This window comes from Culex pipiens, chromosome 3 (assembly GCF_016801865.2).
Source record: "Culex pipiens pallens isolate TS chromosome 3, TS_CPP_V2, whole genome shotgun sequence".
Classification (NCBI taxonomy): domain Eukaryota; kingdom Metazoa; phylum Arthropoda; class Insecta; order Diptera; family Culicidae; genus Culex; species Culex pipiens.
In genome coordinates this window covers 151,200,373-151,220,157 of record NC_068939.1, presented here as the reverse complement: position 1 = coordinate 151,220,157, position 19,785 = coordinate 151,200,373, and the positions used below count along the sequence as shown (strand labels likewise).

General features: G+C 36.3%; 2 protein-coding genes across 5 annotated transcripts in view; one reads left to right on the top strand and one right to left on the bottom strand.

The window, feature by feature from the left end:
• Positions 1 to 13,716, bottom strand: part of LOC120420007 (uncharacterized) — a 133,512-nt gene extending 119,796 nt beyond the window's left edge. Inside the window, exons 1-2 of one of the 4 annotated variants that reach the window (XM_039582911.2) lie at positions 13,540 to 13,716; positions 2,326 to 2,897 (exon numbers count right to left, since the gene is read on the bottom strand). In XM_039582911.2, the coding sequence (XP_039438845.1) occupies positions 2,326 to 2,581 (256 nt within the window). In that variant the 5' untranslated portion in view covers positions 2,582 to 2,897; positions 13,540 to 13,716. The remainder of the gene's footprint in view (positions 1 to 2,325; positions 2,898 to 13,539) is intronic. The other 3 variants (XM_052709730.1, XM_039582909.2, XM_039582910.2) reach the window with 3 other exon arrangements.
• Positions 13,717 to 18,760: 5,044 nt separating this feature from the next.
• Positions 18,761 to 19,527, top strand: LOC120420017 (39S ribosomal protein L17, mitochondrial-like). The gene has a single exon (XM_039582919.2). It carries the CDS (start codon positions 18,888 to 18,890, stop codon positions 19,473 to 19,475), a length of 588 nt encoding a protein of 195 aa, XP_039438853.1. The 5' UTR covers positions 18,761 to 18,887; the 3' UTR covers positions 19,476 to 19,527.
• The last annotated feature ends 258 nt before the right edge of the window (positions 19,528 to 19,785 follow it).

Here is a 19,785-nt window from a genome sequence, read left to right as displayed (position 1 = left end):
TTGGGTCTGGGGGTGAGATTGGGTCATACAAATTAAAGCATTTTTGTATGACCTAAACTCACCCCCCAGACCCAATGTCACCCCTGATGACGATAACCATACCAATGCTCAATTTGACGGAATGCATTAAATTTGCACACTTTAAAACTACAATTTGTAAGAAACACAGTGACTTTTAAAGTCAACCCGGTTTTTTTTTTTTTTTTTGCAACTGACTTTAACTTCAAATAGATATGGAAAAGATGCTAAGCAACAAATCAATTGTACTATCCTAAAGTCGCACCTAAATCCCACATTGTGATAGTGAAAAAGTCACAGAAGCAGCGGTGTCTTGTGCAATTGTGATATTTTCACTATCGGAGAACTACCTGGTTCACGAAGACAGCTTATCGGTCAACGCTTAAGCCCTGGGGCTGCGACAAAGCGAGTTCTCGTAGCATGAAGTGGTGTCCATAGTGCTTATAAAAAATAATGTATACCCAAATTTTAACTAATGCACTAGGATCAAATCATGCCCCTTGACTTTACAAGGCCCAGGGACTTTTAAAGTCACCCCGGTTTTAAAATAAAAAAAATTATCGAAACAAATTTTTTAAAGCACTCTTGAAAAACGCTGTTTTGAAAAATTAACATGAAAATGGTGTGACCAGTACATGTTTCAAAAATATAAATCTTGAGAAAAGTGTTGAAGTTTGAATGATATTTGAAAAATAAATTGAAATCCTATCAATGTTACCCCGGTTTACGGTACCTATCCAACTACATGTCGGATAATTGTTACGGACATTGTTTTTGAACAGATAGGTGAGATCCGGATCAAAAAATCACATAAATATAACTTAAGTGGTCTTAACTTGGAACAGGGTGGCCAGATCTTATTTTTTTCAAATTCGTAAAAAGATGTTTTGATTACGAATCCACCGATGCCATGGTGGTGTTCGAGACAATATCCGGTCACTTATCTAACATCTGGGTGTTTATTAAAACACATTTTTATACTTTTGAACTACTTATCGAAACTTCATAGGGTTTGTTCAAATATTAGTAACCGAAAGACCTTTCCAACGAAATCAATAGATCGCAGATCTGACAACCCTATCAAAGGTATGAGCACTTAAGTGTTATTTATGAACTCTTTAGAGGCTGGATCTCAGATATTTTGATGAAAACGTTGCCGGGATCTATCATGCGACCTGTCGTTGGATAATAACGTTTCAACGAGTTCAAAAGATTGAAGATCTGACAACCCTATCAAAAGTTATAAGAACATAAGTGCCCTGAATTATGAAGATCTGACTACCCAATCTGATGATATGAATAATGAATCAAGTTGATAGAACACTGAAAGGTCCGCCCTTTTGTATTTATTTTAGATTGCATTACTCTCTTAATGTGAGGAAGGCACCAACCACCTAAGGGTGGATTAAGTAACGTTTGTTTTTTTTTTTCATTTAAATGCAAAAAAAAATTACAGGACAACATTTTTTCAATGGATCAACTATGGTCCCCTTGGAACGAGCTGTCATGTAGAAGCTTTTCTGTCAAGAGGGCGCCAAGTTATTTTTTCAAAATTGAATAAAAAATCAATTTTACATTGTACTCAGAAAAATAATCTGGCAACCCTGTCTCGAGTTATGCCCACTTAAGTGATATTTATGTACTTTTTTGAAGCCGGATCTCATTCAAATGTATTTAAACTATGTCCGGATCCATTATCCGACCCACCGTTGGCTAGGTAATTAAAAGACTTTCCAACGAATCCTAAACATTGTAAATCTGGCAACCCTGTCTCGAGTTATGATCACTTAAGTGATATTTATGTACTTTTTATTGCGGATTTTAAGAAAAACTAGATGTAATTTGTGTCCAAGCCCATCGAATCACCAAAAGAAGGCACCAACCACATAGGTGAATTTATTTAGTTTTTATCATTAAAAAAATACGATACTGTCAAAAAAGATAATCTCCACTAATCCCCCCAGAAATTGTCCGTAATGGGATTGGTATATCGTTATCAGTTTTATCTAAATTTAAATCCTAAATGATATTTACAAACACTTTTACACCACAAAAATCGATAAAAACAATCCCACATTGCGGTGGCATTTTTTGGTCAGTTCGCTCCCAATTTCCCGAGCTGCGCGATAGATAAACACACAACCGGCCAAAACCGACCCAAAAGCCTCCGCGTCGGAATGTGTTATCGTCGTCGGGTGAAAACAAATTAACGGAAAAATCAAGATAAAACAACAGAGAAAAAAAAACAGAAGGAACACCCAAAAAAAAAATCGAGTTCATCAGCGATAATGAGCTTGGGCCGCGTACCTTTTTGACCACTGCCGCTGCTGCTGACGTTTGGAGCCCCGCCAAAGGGGTTCCCGGCGGGGCCGCCCGCCCTCGGCGTGGTCGGTGTCGTGAGGGCGGCCGCCACCGTGGACGCACTGTCGTGAACCGGCACCGAAGCCGCGCCGATCGTTTTCGCCAGGTTCTTGCGCCGCTGGAGCAGCTCCTTCTTCCACTGGGGAACGGCTTCTTGGCCGGAAGTGGTACCATTCGAGGTGGCGTTAGTATCTGCCATCATGCACACACGCACAACCCTTAACACATACACACACGTGTTAGTCACACCTGGTTAAAAGCACTCACTTGTTACTGCGCTTGCGTGTGCGAATTTCTTGCGAAGCTGCTGCCGTTTTCACTTGTTATTGTTTTCTGTGTTAATTAGTTTATCTTGGGCCTCTTCTCCGCTTCTCGCAAGCACATTACTTTCAACCACATGCCTATCACACAACACTCCCTCCAGCCGGTGGGGGGCCTCCGTGGCCAACTCTAGGGTGCCGCCATGTTCCAACTCTCTTCTTCACCAATCGTGCGCCGTCCGCAGCTGAAAAAAGTTCCTGCTGCCGGTTAGATCCGTTTCCAAGAGTCTCCAAAGAGTTATCGATCGATTGTGTGGCCACTTGTCGTCGTCGTCAACTGAACTGGATTCGGCCGGCTGGTGTCCGCTTTCGTGTAGGGTTGGTCACCGACTCCGGCCAAGCCGCACAACCTGTTGTTGTCTACCCTGTCTAATGAGAAATCAATTTTTGCCTATCACATGTCTACGGAATACGAATGTGGCGACAGCCAACGGCATACACGAAACCGACCCGTGAGCAGCGCCCCTGATAAGATAACTTTTTTTTGGCCAACTCCGAGGCCGCAAACGATATCGGAACAGAACTTGGCTGCCACGCAGCAAACGCGAATTTAAAAGCGTGGAAAACAACAGCAACCGCGCCGGAGAGAGACTGAGAGAGGAAGCAAAAAATTAAACAAAAAAAAAGCGCCTAGAATGTTGACATAATCTGAAGTGTAACGGACTCGTTGTCGGCCGTGGTTCAAGTTCTTCAAGAGTGGGGCTCAAGGTGGTACCGAAAGAGAGAGAGCGAAACGCCACACGATCGCCGATGGCTTAGCGAAACGAGTTTCGGGAGATTCAACTATCACTTAGTGGAGGGTTCTCTGTAGATTGGATTTGCCTTGTTGAGGAGCGATGAAATTGTAAAAATAACGATTTCTTCTTTTTTTTCTGGTGGTTGGATCCTCTGTAGATTCAGAAAGGTGCTGCGGTTTTAAAACATGTGATCACACTCCGTTTCAAAGAATCATCTTTGCGGTTAACATAACGAGATTGGCATGGCCGCTTCAGCGACCCTGAACAAATAAGGTCTTGTTTATTTTCTGAAAATTCGACCGTTTTTGTAACATTGCATTGCTTAAATATTAACCAAACTTGAATAAAATTTGCAACTTGAAGCAGGTACAAACTTATACAGTTCTGAGCTAAATGTAGTTCACTCGTGTGCACCAAGCACACGAGCAACCGAAGGTGTTAGAGAGATCGAAATCAGTGCTTCGACGGAGAACGGTCAGTGAACATACACGAAGTTGAAACGAACGAAGCCGAGCTCGGCACTTAAGCAGCCCTTTTGTACCAAAGCACATGCTCTTTCACTACTTCTCTCTCAACGGTGACTTCTCTTTGTTGCTCGTACTGTGCTGGTTGATGGCAGAAATTATTTGTATGCAAGGCAGTTATGGGGAAGATGATTGAAATTTTGGTAGAATGTCAAATGAACGTGAGTTTGTTTCTAGTGAGAGTCAAATGACTGCGTTAGTGATTTTGCGTTGCGCTCATTTAGTTTGTGTATTAAGGGACGAAAGCAGAATCAGTCAACATTCGCAAAATGTGTGGATGCCCTGATCAAAATATACAAAAACTACAAACATTTTGAAAAATATTTTCAAAGCCCTTATATCCTTCAATTAGCATGAAAAAGAAATTAAATGTCAAACCATGGTATACTGTGTAAAAAGGGTTAGACGATGACCAGCTTTAAAAAAAACTATCCAAAGAAAGCAAAATTAGCCCCAAGGAACTAGAAACCAAAAAATAACTAAGAAAATTTATTTCAATTTTCGCTAATTTTTTATTCTACACTCCGTAATCCTTCTTTGTTATACCTATCTTTTCTGTGTTAAAACTTAATATTTTTGACTTCCCTGATATCCTAATTTCTTGTTTGCAATTTTCAATAATGTTTGACAAGATCCCACTTTGAAAAATTTGAAATTTGAGGAAATTGGGGAAAAAATAGTAAAAAACAAAATGTTTACATCAGTTTTTAATGTAAAATCAAATTTGACGTAATTGGCAAATCAAATTTATTTACAGATTTTTATTGATTAAGTTACAAACCTGATTCCAAAACTTTCAAAATATTTTTTTCGAGGAGATCATAAAACCTTACAAATGTTTCATCTTAGGCATTCAAACATTGAAAATTGGAAATTTTCCTGTTTGTTTTTGTTTTATTCACTGTATTTCACATACCAGAGGTCCAATTTGCAATGTCTCTTGGGCAATTTTATTGGAAATTTTTTGAACTTTTCGAAAACAAAATTTCCGAGATGGACAATCATGGACACTATTTTAAAAAATCGAAAAAACGGGAATTTTTCAAATAGAATAACTTTAAGTGGATATCTTGAAAACGGTCAAAAAATCTGTTAAGTACATTTCTAAAGCCCAGAAAACATCAGCAAAAATTTAAAAAAAATACGGATTTTGGGAAATTGAGTTTTTATGAAAAAAAAGTAAATTCAAAAATCGGCAAAAAAAATCAGTTAACCTATTTTTCCTGACTAACCCTCACCAATACCTAGCTGAAAAAAAACGAATGGAGCCTTTTATGGCTTCTTTGGTCATGGAAGGACTCCACAAAGTTTGAGCCAAATAAAAAAAAAAAAAATGGTCGAAATCGGCCGATTTTGTGGAGAATTGCTCATGTGATAATTCTAGTAAAAAAGTAATTTCGCCAATTCTCGACGGGGAGACTGGATACCGGTCTACTTGAATAAGGTTGAGAATGGAGCACTTCTATTCCAGCTATTTCATAGCCATTTAAGATTGTGGTGTTGATTTGTTCTTATATGCATCTTTTCCTTGTTTTTTTTTATTTGATAATTGTTGTTTATTTAATCAAGGTAACTTTAAATAAAAGAGGGTCATTCGTAACCCAAAAAATATTTATTTATTTATTTACAAGTGATCTTCACAATTCGAAAAACATAATAACTTTGTTTTCAAGTTGATGATATATTTACTTATCTCATAATATTTTAAATATTTAAGGCAAACTCAAATCCTCGACGATTTATTCTTTTGTACTTTTTCAAATCTTAGTTAAGTTTGCTAAAAAAAAAGTATTCAATTAAATCTAAATCTCGTTTAAAAACATAAATTGCAATGAAAAAACATGGCCTTTTGAAAAAGCCCTGTTAAAAAATCGTCAGAATTAATCCAAGTCGCGCAAATATATTTAATAATTAGTAAGAAAGGCAAAATGTAACACGGGTTCTGATTTTTGATTCAAAGAAATCAGAAATAACTCGCTCATAGTCGATGGAAACGGTATTGAAGCGGGCAACCATTCGTGAGCGACCACGAATCTCTAGCAACCAGCCCGTCGACGACAGTCACAAACGAATATGCTCAGAGAGGATCGAAGCTTGGAAAATATCAGCGCGACGCTCGTTTAACCTACACTAGTAGTGTAGGTTAAACGAGCGTCGCGCTGATATTTTCCAAGCTTCGATCCTCTCTGAGCATATTCGTTTGTGACTGTCAGGCTGGTTGCTAGATATTCGTGGTCGCTCACGAATGGTTGCCCGCTTCAATTCCGTTTCCATCGACTATGAGCGAGTTATTTCTGATTTCTTTGAATCAAAAATCAGAACCCGTGTTACATTTTGCCTTTCTTACTAATTATTAAATATATTTGCGCGACTCGGATTAATTCTGTACGAATTTTTAACAGGGCTTTTTCAATGAGCCGCTAATTTGAATTTGGCATGGTTTAAATTACTGTCGAATGTGTCTTTGATGTTGTGCAGCCAGAAAAATCACATCAACCTTTTTTTCGATAACATTTTTTTAAACAATTTAATCAATGATTGATACATAACCGAGCGCTAACAATTTTGAACCAGATTAGAGTGAAAGAGCACAATCGGCCTCTTTGAGCCATTCGCTGTACTAACCGATTCGAGTGGGAGGGAGAGCAGAAGAAGGAGAGAGAGTTTTCCTGTCCCAATTATTTTGTCCAGCTCCTGTAGTTTGGATCAGAACAGTACTAATTTAGCTTTTAAATGGTTAAATTAATTTCATACAGGCAAATCTGTTCGAAACATTTTAACCCGACAACCGGTCAATCTCTCCGGCTTTCATCTCCGTTGATGGTGTGGCCCTGGGGGTAGTGGTGGCGTGTTTCCCTGTGTTGTTGTCTTTTTTATTCTCTCTGTCTCTCTATTTCTGCCATCCCATTGCCACGAGCAGCAAAACGCGATGCTAAATTCCAACTCTAAATTAATTTTCAAACCGTATCAAAACAGCCACACTTTATCCAAGAGTGGATGAGTGCTGTGCTTGTGTGTGCTCTGCTGATTTGCCTTTGTTTATTGTTTTGTGTATAGTGAAGCCGGAGATCCAACCAGCACACCACCACTTCATGTAACGACGTTGCAACTTGTTGGGTCGTTTCTCCAACTGGTATTGGTTTCTGGAGGTAGATTGGTGTGTGTGTGTGTTGGTTCAAGTGGGCCCCAGAGTGCATTGTTCCCGTCCCGTTGGTAGGGTAGCTCGCTTACATTGCTGGGAAGCAACGTCCATAACAATATCGCAAAATTTATTGTTGAAAACTGGTGACTCGACGACGACAACGACGTCTGTGGTAAACTCTCTTCTTTTTTGCCTGTCTGTGTGCTGCTAGTAGGAAGTTGTAACCAGGGTGAAGACTTGGGTGGGGTTTTCTTAACAGCACCAAATTTGCAAATGTTGACAACTAAACTCCCAAGCTCGAGAGAGAAAAAGGGGGAATTTATATGGAAATTTACTTTTAAGCGTTAAGACCTATTTTCGTAACTTTTGCAGTTAACCGCTATTCAAACGACATTTCGAGCCAAACATTTCATTAGGGCACAAAACCAAAAACCGCGATTCGAGAAAATCGCTTGCAAAAAGTGGACAACTTGTTTCAATTCCTATTCAAAAAAGAAGCTTGACTGTTGGTATTTTTACTGATGATACGATAAAACACATCATTATCCTCAACTCTGCTTTAATTCTTCTTAATTTATGTTGATTTTCGCAATAAAACTCATAATTTAAGAAAATCTCGTTATTAGGCCCTTTTAACTTTCCAACTGTTGTTCATAATGGGCCCTTTCTAAATGCAATTTCGAAGAGAGCTGAAAGGGCACTAAAGCGCTGTCACCGGATTGTTGTTTTGAATGATGTTTACGGGCCCTTTTGTTTAGTTAGAAATAATGAGGAATTCAGTAGAAATTTTGATAATTGGTGAAGTTTTGTGATTGAATAGTGTACATAAGGTACGTGAAACATAAGAATTCTTCTAAAGTGTACTGAACAGCAGCCGCGGGACCGTATCAAATATTGTTTTTTGACGAAGTTTTTCTCTGCAGAAATCCTTGGTGAAAAGTAAACTAAACTGTTTTTTTAGGTGAATTAGTGTTAAGAATGCATGAAAAGTTCACTTTATAACACAAAAAGTTCCTCAAGTACGAGAAACTAACGAAAAATAAAAGGGCACATTTGAACATTTTTTTTGGTTTGCAGTGAAAATGGTTATGTGCCCTTTTGTGTTTTTGATTTTTTCAATAGGAAATTGTTTGTTATCAATCTGATTCTTGGAGGGCATGTAGGGAGTGTACTAATGAATGGAATAGTGGAATAATCCTGAATGTTTACGTTTTGGTTTTGTGCCCTAATGAAATGTTTGGCTCGATTTCAAGACTTTTTTTTATTAGGTCATATCTGGAGTTTTTTTTTGAAAAGGTCCTATAAACAAAATTTTCATTTTTTGCTTTTTGGGTGTTTTTGAATACCCCTGATTCAAGGCGGTTCTAAAAACACCCAAAAAGCAAAAATATGAAAATTTGTTTATAGGACCTTTTCAAAAAAAACTCCAGATATAAACATATGAAACACAATAGCTTATAGCTGGGTGCTGAAAAGACAGAATGCGTAACGTGATTTTCGAAAGCTCCCCACTGCTCCGCACTAATACAACAGCACTGCAGCTGTAAACATAAACAAAGTAGAAAACTATGTTCAAGCTTGATGAAAAATTGTGTCAAAAGTGGGTGGAATTTCGTGAATCAGAAGAGCAACCGAATGGAAGTTCCGAGATTATGTATCTTTGATGTGCAGTGATAATATCGGAGTAAGATTATCCAATATTATTTGGCAGGTACCATTCATAGTTATTGATAATTCGTCGCTAACATTTCAAAAAGCGTCATAAACATAGGTTTTGCGTGAGACAGCGATTTTGAAATTTTAGCAACGAATCATGCCAATCTCGATTTCAACTCTCTTTTTAAGATGTTTTGACTTCGAATACCTTAATAGCTCGACGCCATCGACTTTTTTTATTCTTGACAAAATAAATTATAGATCGATCACAATACTTGCCACTTCTTGGTACTATTTTGCGAACAGTAAATTGGTTCCGCATTGACAGTTCTAAATTGAGGCCGCTTTGCGGACAACTATTCTGCACCCAGGACCTTTTAAAAAATAAAAACTCTGGATTTTTAAATACATCAATAATAAAGACTTGCACACTTTTATTTGAGCTATTTATTACTTTGAAATAGTCAAAAACACTTTATGAAAGCTATAATTCACGATTAATTTTCTGATAAGGCGATGATAAGGCCGAGAAAGGGAATATGACCTTCTATTGAAAGACAATCACACCGTCTTTGCAGACTGAATACTAATATTAAATGGGACAAACATAGAACATTGTCATATTGCCGGCCGCTCCCATCTCCAACGCGCACCTGAGACAAAGAAAGGGATTCGGAAGATGCAAAGTGTTGATGCTCCACATTTTTATGGGGATAAGGGAAAATCTCCACGGTAACCCCAAATATAAGGCTAGTATTTATAAGGCTAATGCGGAGTACTTTCTGTAAGTTTTTTGAAAACTTTTTCTTACTCTTGTCTATTCCATAGTTATAAGTAATAATTTTTCGATTGAATTACGATGTAAAACACAGCTGAAAGGAACACGAAAACTCTGTTATGTACCCTAATGAACTCATTGTAACTTAATTATTCACAAATAAAACCGAATTGAATTGAAAATTTGCTAATGCGGAGCTCGGAAGGACTCTGGCACCTTTTAAATTGATACTTCCGATTTTGATCGAAGTGGTACGCAGCTCAAAAGGAACAGCAATATGTTTTGATGAAAAAAAACAAATAATTATGATTTGCTCATTTAAATGTGACTGAAAATTGCAAACATCTCAATAATTTTGAAAATTCTGAATAACCATATAATGCCGAATCTCAAAACGCACAAACTTAATATTAAAAGGACGGATTATTATTAAATTGTCTGGCAGAATAAAAAAAAATTTAGACAATTAGACAATTTTAAGTTTTAATTTTAAAATTGAGAAATACAATAAAACCAATCAGCAATTTAGAAATAAAAACATACAAAAATGAAAAAATGTACAGTAGTTGTTCGGTAACTGGGCTGCTTTTTAAATGGGCGACCGATAACTGGGCCGTAGCCCAGTTAAAAAGCAGACAAACGTAAAAAAAAACAAAACAAACCGAAATGATCGAGGGGTTGGTAGATGTAAAAATCAATTTAAATAACAAAAATAAACTTTTTTCAAGCATTTAACAAATTTCAAGTCACAATTAGAAAAAATAAGAAGTAAACATGGTAAACAAATTTGAGTAACTTTTATTTTTTTGTTTCATCAGGAAAATATTATGCATCGGTGGTCCCCTCGTAATTTTTTGTTCAGCCCAGTTAGCGAGCAGCATTCGGTAACTGGGCAAGTACTGTATTAACCAAATTCAATAATATAAAAAATTAAACAAAACTAAAATTCAAAAACTGAAAGCTTTAAAAATTTTAAATAAAGTTTTAAAATTCAAATATCCCAAAAATTTTCGAATATTTTATTTTTCCCTTGCTCCTGAACAAGGGAAAAATAAAATATCATTTTGAGCAACTTTTGTTCTACGAAAAACTTAACTTCTCTTGTTTTATGTTTTCCTTGTTTCATTTCAAGTATTTTAATTTGCAGTTATCTTGTTTAGTCTATGTTTGTTTTTGGTAGTATTTTACCTATTCTACCACCTCCTATCATTACATTTTGCCTTTCTAATTTTTCATGTTTTTATAGTCACTTTTTCAATTTTTGCTTGTTTTTCACATTTTCTGCTATAAAATGGCACCATTATCATTTAAATTGTTTAAAAATTGGTAGAGGCATAGTCTGGGACATTAGAAAAATTACTGTATACTTCTTTTTACTTAAAATATAGGAAACAAGCCTTACCCGACAAACTTTGTTCTGCCTTTTTTTCGTTTGTTGACGTTTTTAACTTTTTTGCTTTGTTAGCCTCTTGTGATTAAAATTTGATTTTACGTAACTTTTCCCATATAATCTTTAGATTTTCCGGAACCGGTTCCAGAGTGGCCAAAGTTGTAACTTTTTGGCGTAAGAACCTTCCTTGAGCTTATACGAACTCATCGCAACAAAGAGCACCTCTATCCGACGCTCCGTATTGAATTGATTTGCGTTCGAACAAAACAGTCGAAATTTTTTATATATATAGAAGATGTTAGTATTAAACTCAGCCAAAGTTGACCCCCAAAAAAAATATACTTTAAAAACATTTCCAAAGTCACACAAAACAAGTAAAACTTTCAACTCATAAATTTTCTAAAATTTTAAGCGTTCTTCTTTCCAATGCTTTTTGAAGATCAAAAATTGGTTGAAAATTGATTTTTGGTGATTTTTAAATCGAAGCCCGTTTAAAGGCGGCGTTGGGTTGTGGAGGGTTAAAAAATTCATAAAATTAAACTTTTGGAAGTTCAGAAAATAAAATAAAAAAATCAAATATGTATTTAATGATGCTGAAATTGATTTTTTTTAAATACATTCGAAAATGTTGGAATTTGTTTCGAACCTAAAATATGATTCCAAAAATGTCTATTTTTCTGGCGAAAATAAATTGAAGAATTTAAGATTTTAAGAATTTAAGAATTTAAAAATTTAAGAATTTAAGAATTTGAGGATTTTAAGAATTTAAGAATTAAAGAATTTAAGAACTTAAGAATTTAAGAATTTAAGAATTTAAGAATTTAAGAATTTAAGAATTTAAGAATTTAAGAATTTAAGAATTTAAAAATTTAAGAATTTAAGAATTTAAGAATTTAAGAATTTAAGAATTTAAGAATTTAAGAATTTAAGAATTTAAGAATTTAAGAATTTAAGAATTTAAGAATTTAAGAATTTAAGAATTTAAGAATTTAAGAATTTAAGAATTTAAGAATTTAAGAATTTAAGAATTTAAGAATTTAAGAATTTAAGAATTTAAGAATTTAAGAATTTAAGAATTTAAGAATTTAAGAATTTAAGAATTTAAGAATTTAAGAATTTAAGAATTTAAGAATTTAAGAATTTAAGAATTTAAGAATTTAAGAATTTAAGAATTTAAGAATTTAAGAATTTAAGAATTTAAGAATTTAAGAATTTAAGAATTTAAGAATTTAAGAATTTAAGAATTTAAGAATTTAAGAATTTATTCAATTCAATTCAATTCAATTTATTTTATTAGTAAATAATCAATTAACAATTCCGTATTTCTTATAACCTAATAGAGTTTTGGAGTTCCTTTCAACTATGATTTGAACTATAATTCATTTTGATGTAATTGGATATTCTAACAATGGATTTGGCAAGAGAAGGAAAAATTAAAAAAAAAAAACCTTCTAGATTTACTAAGGAAAAGGATAGAAATAGAAAAGCTTATAACTAATTTAAGAATTTAAGAATTCAAGAATTTAAGAATAAAAGAATTTAAGAATTTAAGAATTTCAGAATTTAAAAATATAAGTATTTAAGAATATAATCAGAAATTGAGCATTTAGAAGGGGTTAAATTTTATTAAAATTGAGTTTTATAAGGAAAAAATAATTAAAAAAAAAGTTTTTAAAGAAGGTTTTTTTCCTGATTTTTTTTGCACAATCAACAACTTTGCGCAGACACCAAATCGATCAGAAAAATGAAACATTAAATGGACGTGAACAAAACCAAAATGAACAAAGAATTATCAAAGTAGAGAAACAATAGACAGAAAGTCTGGAACAGTAATACGATCTATTTAAAACGAGAGAAAAAGTCGTCACCATGGTTTGAGGATTATAACTGGCAACATAGTTGAAGTGAGGCGGACGGGTTGATGGGTGGGTGGCATGCATGTTTGCCAGCAGCGGTCCACCGCGGCGTAGACCAACAACCACGGTTTGGGGCGAGTGCTTTAGGGCTGAGAGAGAGTGAGACCTGCGCGCGCGGCCGGGACGGGAACGAGACCATTGTGGAAATCGATTTCATTCTTGTTGGGCTCTGCACTGCTCCCCTTTATTTTACAAAAACTTCCCTTCCTCCTCCGGTCGGGTTGCACAAATACAAACGCAAACGGCCTGCCAGCCAGCCATCTATCCAGACTGATGGGGGGCTCTGCCTTCTAGGCCAGACCCAGGGGGGAGGCCACTAGAGATGATGACGACGACGACGGTGACCACGACAAGTGTGTGTTTTGTTGGTGTAGCTTTGGCTTGGTCAGCAGAAAACAAGAACTTTGCACAGGCCACACGCACACTCCGGCAGGCGGGCCACTTTGGTCCCTCTGGTCTGGTGCGCCTCTGGCCGGGAACGCCAAGAGGAAGAGGACGGAACTTTTGATTGCGTGTTAAAAAACATTGCAAAAAACAATCCATGCATGCGATTATTAACTGGGAGCTGCTGGTTATCACACATAAATTTTGCACACAAACACACAAATACGTTGCACCACCACACCACGGACAGACGGACCGCCACGGTCCTCACAATCCGGATAATCGGAACCGGTCTTCTCGGATTTTGACTTACGGGATTCAACTTTATTTTCCCGGAAGCACGCACTCGCGAATCGCGTCACTTTTCACACAAGAAAAACGCCGTCGGTTTTGTTTGATGCCGTCGGAAAACGCACAAAACTTTTGCGGAAAACTTGATTGCGCGAATTAAAAACGCGAGCCGTCAGAGGAAAAACAAGAGGCGAATGACACTTGGCTGCTCCAGCGGGAGAGCAGCATAAAATGAGAGAGAGTGAGAGCATAAAATCTAGAGAGAGCGTTTACTGGAGGGACGTTCCCAAACCACGTAGACATTCTACGGCTGACAAGGGTGTTTAGCGATTGTCCACAAGCCATACAATATTTAATTTCCATTGATTTTTACATTTTTAGACTTTTCACATGAAAACAGTTCTGACCTTTTTAGATTTTGATAGAAAAAGGATCGATCATATTTTTTTTCCAAACAACACTCAAAGTTGTTTGTGAATGACGCCTTGTGTGGAGTTTTGCAGAAGGAAGACAGGAACAAAAGCAAACGAGAGAAACATATTCAAACTTGATGCGCGTTTTGATTTGATGAGTATTTTGTGTGGGCCGGATTTGGGAGGAAATATCGAAACCGAACCGGTTCAAGAAAATGTTCGCTTTTGGTATTTTTGCTTTAAGTTTTGTTTTGGTTTTGGCTCTTGAAGCTAAGGGACCTAATGTAATATAAAATGTTATATAAACCTTGATTTTTTCAATTCCACAAAAGTCTTTTATTGTTTTGATAAAGTTGCTTTGACGTTTAGCAAAATGTTTTGTTGATTCAAACCAGCCTGATGGCAAAATTGTCAAATTGTATGTATGGGCCACGATATTGTCCGTTTCTCTCGAAGGTACACGCCGCGCGGCATTTCAGAATGTGCCGCAGACACTGTTGCCAGCGATTTTCTGCACTTTTGGTGCAATAAAAAACATTCCCGGCAACAATACCATGCAATTCGAAGAAGAAGATCAACAAAAACAAAACACACAGTATGGGATTTGACAGCGCGCATTTGCCGAAAGTGCGGCGCGTCGTTTCGAGGCTGGTATGCCGCGTGTCTTTTTCGGGAATACGCGCAATACTCACATTAGTTGGCCCCCGCTTTTTGGTCGCTTTACGGATCGAGCTCGAGCTGTCACTGCCCTCCGAAGTATGTTGGCTGTCATATCAGGCGGTTAGTCAAAAAAACCAGCTAGAAGTCGCCTGACAAAAAACTTTTGCTAGAAAGAGATAGGAAACCTGATACAAAGGATGCAAACAAACGTCCAGCTGTAATGTAAACATACTTTGAATGTGTTGGTAAATTTCTGACTAGAAAGCCTTATAAGATAACATATTAGGGGAACAGCATCTAACTCCATGTGCCCAAATCAGCACTTTGGCGTTCAATAACAGCTCATAAAAAGCGTTTCAACTGAAATCGAGTGATAAAGTGTGCAAGCATGATTCTATTGCCAGTTTTACAAAATATCTTGTTTAAATTTTCGAACTAATTCGATTAAATTAGAAGCGAGTTCTTAACCTGCCAAACATACGAAAATGTCACCTATTGATTAAAAAATTCACAAATTCAAAACAAAAAAAAAATAGGACAGTGATATATTTCTAGAGTTTTTTTTAATATGTCCTAAAAACATATGAAACACATGTGTCACGTTCCCCAGAAAACCGTTCCCCAGAAAACCATTCCCCAGAATGTACCATTTCCCAGAAAACCATTCCCCAGAAAAGTTTCTTTCTCGAAAAATATAAGGAATTGATGCAGTAATTTCAAAGATTAGATTTTTTGGAATTTCTTAAATATAAAAATTGAACTCTCTTTTTTTGACAACAATTGGGCCCCTATGAGCCCTATGTCAATTTTCATGTATAACGGTACAAACACGATTAAAAACCATTTCTGATCACTTGTTTTCATTTTAATGCAAAAAAAAATTTCGATGGATCAACTATGGTCCCCTTGGAACGAGCTGTCAAGTAGGAGCTTTTCTGTCAAGAAGGACCGCGAGGTTAATTTTTCAAAATTGATTTAAAAATCCATTTTAAACTCTTTGTGGTCATACAAAGGGTCATTGTACTCAGAAAAATAAGCTTTATCGCTGTAAACAATAATATCAGCAATCTAAGCTTCATTTTAGGACCCAATTCGGCCTATAACTCGTTCTATTATTCTAAGAAATTTTCCCTTCTTTTTCAGTCATGGTAAATTTATTATACAAATGCCGAATAAATTGCAATTTCTTTTTTTTTGTTGTTGTTTTTGTGGATTCTATGACAATTTCCGGAATTCCATTTCCCGGAATGGACGTTTTCCGGAATGGACATTATCCGGAATGGACGTTTTCCGGAATGGACGTTATCCGGAATGGACATTATCCGGAATGGACGTTATCCGGAATGAAGTTTCCCGGAATGAACGTTTCCCGGAATGGACATTTCCCGGAAAAAATAGTTTTTTTTATATTACCTGATTTGACAATGAATGGAATCTTGCCTACTCGCTTACTTGTGATTAAGAATTTTACTTGTGATTAAGAATTATTAAGTTTGTACCCCGTTTGTTTGACCTAGTCACATTTAAGGAACTTGATATTTTGACAACAATATGAATGATAAATACATGAATGATAAAAAAGAAAGTGAAATGTTCGGACACGAACAATAGAAGCAAGCATTCACAGCAAATTTTGGATTGCCATTTCAGTAAAATAATTAACTGAATGCGATTCAGCAATCATCACTTTTGCTGAAATTCGGTAATGAACGAAAACATTGCTGAAAAATCAGTAACTGCATATCTGTCAAACTTAAATGTTACTTATGACTTATTGTTTGGATGCTGCCGAGAGAAAGTCCTCTTTCAATTAAATATGTTGAGTTTTTTTTTTAATTTTGTATTGTGATCTTTAGAAACCAATGTAAAAAAATGTTAATAACCAATGCCTCGATGCTAACCACCTGTTTTTTTTAGATTTGGGCGATTGATGAAATAAATGTATAAATAACAGTACTGGAAACATTTTCAATGACAAGCAAAATCAAATTTTGATAACTGAAATATCAGCAACGATTGCTGAATCTTCAGCAAATGATCTGTCAAACTGCTAAAAGAAAATTACTGAATTTTCAGCAAAATAATTTGACATTTCTTGTGCTTAAATTTCAGTTGTTTTGACAACCATTTTACTGAAACTTCAGTAAATCATCTGTCAAAGTGACAAATATCAGTTAACTGAGAATTCAGTAAAATCTAAATTACTGAATCGGTTACTGCAATTTCAGTAGATGAAAATTCAGTAAAACTTTACTGAATTTCAGCAAAAAAAAACATTGGTGTGTAGATCGATAGATATTAGATAAACACAAGATTTTTTCAACATTCTTTTAATGTGATGTTATGTAAGAATTTTCCCTTCTTTTGTTAATCAGTTGACTTTTGTGAGTAAATTCTACCAAATTTTATTATAAGGCAGAATGTTTATTTTCAAAAACCTCAAGAAAATAAAAAGCTTTTCAGAAAATCAATGTACATATAATGCGTACTTTCTTGAGATTTTCCTTTCTTTAAAAATACACGATCTTTCATCAAACTAATGGGATTTTATATAAGAATTTTCCCTTCTTTTGTTAATTCTACTAAATTTTACCTAGTTTTTCGTTAAAGAACTTTGAACTATACAGAATAATGTTTATTTTTAAAGAAGGGAAAACCTCTAGAAAATGAAATTTCTTGAGGTTTTCCCTTCTTTGAAAATGAACGATCTTTCATCAATGTGATGGGATTTCGTGTAAGAGATTTCCCTTCTTGTGTTAATCAGTTGACTTTTGTGACTAAATTCTTCAAAATTTTATTATTAAGCAGAATGTTTATTTTTAAAGTAGGTAATGTTTATTTTTAAAGTACACGTTCTACCTTGATTTTCTAAAAGCTTTTTTTTCATGAGGTTTTCCCTTCTTTGAGAATAATCATTCTGCTTTATAGTAAAATTTGGGAAAATTTAGTCCAATAGTTAACTGATTAATACAAGAAGGGAAATCTCTTACGCGTAATCCCATCACATTGATGAAAGATCGTGGAGGAAGATCTGAGAAGTGTGGGAGTTCCGAGTCGAAATTGGAGAGTAGCAGCCCAGGACCGAGTTCAGTGGCAGCGCATCTGGAGACAGCTCATGACCCGGAGGTTGTACGAGCAGTAAAAGTAAAAGTAAGTAAGTAGGTTGTTAATAAAGTATTGGTTCAATAATCAACGCTTGCTTCTATTGCTCGTGTCCGAACATTTCACTTTCTTTTTTATCATTCATGTATTTATCAATCATATTGTTGTCAAAATATCGAGTTCCTTTAATGTGACTAGGCCAAACCAATTCATTGTCACATCAGGTAATATAAAAAAAAAAACTAATTTTTCCGGGAAATGTCCATTCCGGGAAACGTCCATTCCGGGAAATTTCATTCCGGATAACGTCCATTCCGGATAATGTCCATTCCGGATAACGTCCATTCCGGAAAACGTTCATTCCGGATAATGTCCATTCCGGAAAACGTCCATTCCGGGAAATGGAATTCCGGAAATTGTCATAGAATCGTTTTTGTGAATGCTATTTTTATTTTACAAAGAAGAAAAATGATTGTTAACATTAAAATTGGATAACGGGTGTTCTTTGGTATAATTCAATTTGACATTTTGGACCTGGCATATTGCTAATTTTGCATGATGATTTAAATTTTCAATAAAAAAATATTATTAGAAGACTTTCTAAATTTGTTTTACGGTGACAAAAATTAAATTTTCTTTTTTATTGGAGAGGAAAACTCTCTTAAATTGAAAGCGAGATTGAAAGTTATGGAAATTTTGAAAATTTAATTTTTTTTAAAAATTTTGGAAATTTTGGGAAACAGTACATTTTGGGAACGGTACATTCTGGCGAATGGATTTCTGAGAAATTGTATTCGGGGGAATGGATTTCTGGGGAACGTGACACAATCCACAATAGCTTATAGGACCTTTTCAAAAAAATCTAGATTTTAGATAAAATGATGAGAAAAAATAATTCTAGTTTTTCTTAAAAAGGTCCTATTAAGCTATTGTGTAGGACCTAATAAAAAAAACAAGAATTCTTTGTAAACTTATAATTCAACCGGTTTACCAGTCTACCGCACCAGCAAAGTCATTGATTTATACCGTTTCGCGACTTTCGGTCGATAAGTTTGACATTTGGTTTGTTTTCATTCGGTGCTCGTTCTTCGTGCGGGTGTTCGGAAAATGTGTTTTGATTGAATAATCACCGGAGCGGCTGGAAATTGTGTTTAGTGAATTTAAAAGCTGAATTTGTTGAATAAAACAGACCACGATGAATCAAGCCGAGGTGGCGAAGCTGATGTCGCAGCTGAGGATCGCGATCCGTCCGCGGCATCGCAACATCAAGAACGTGGACGGTCCCGAGGGCCGGCTGGACAAACTTCGCAAGACGGTGACGGCGCTGGTCAAACACGAACGCATCGAGTTGAACTACCAGCGGGCGGACGAGGCCCGGGGCTACGCGGAACGGTTGATTTCCGACGCCATCCGGTACGGCGACTGCCACAAACCGACGATGGAGATGGCCGACTATTGGCTGGTGGAGAAGCAGCTGGTGCACAAACTGTTCAAGGTGCTGGCGCCACGCTTCGAGGACTGCAAAGTGTCCGCGACGCGGATGTACAAGGCACCGAAGGACTACCCCGGGTGGTACCGGAAGCGGGCCGTGCTGGAGCTGCGGGGGAACCCGTACCCGCCGTTGGTGCAGAACTTGGCCCAGAACCGCAGCCTGCTGCACAACGTGCTGCTGGATGAGGCGCGGAAGGACTTCCGGAAGGAGAAGTACGCCGAAATTGCGGCCCAGATCGGGCAGGATGCTAGCAGTGGTGGATGTGGTGGTGAGGGGGAAGCGGGGAAGTGAAGTTCTTTGAGGGGGATGAAATAGTGTGTAAATAAAATAGCGAAGTGATTCCACAGTGGTTGTTGAAGTTTTGTTCATGAAGAAGCCTTTTTTAATTGAGTTGGTTACTTAAATCTAAAAACTTTAAATATCCGAAACACGTACACACTTTGTCACCTTTGAACAAGTGGTGTAAATCTATGATTAGCTACAATGCTGTAGCAACATTTGAAAAGGGCGCAAAAGCATTTTGACAGCTAAAACTATTTTGGTAATTCAGAAACAGATATCTGTTAAACAAAACCCGCAATGTTAAAAGGTAGCTCGGAAG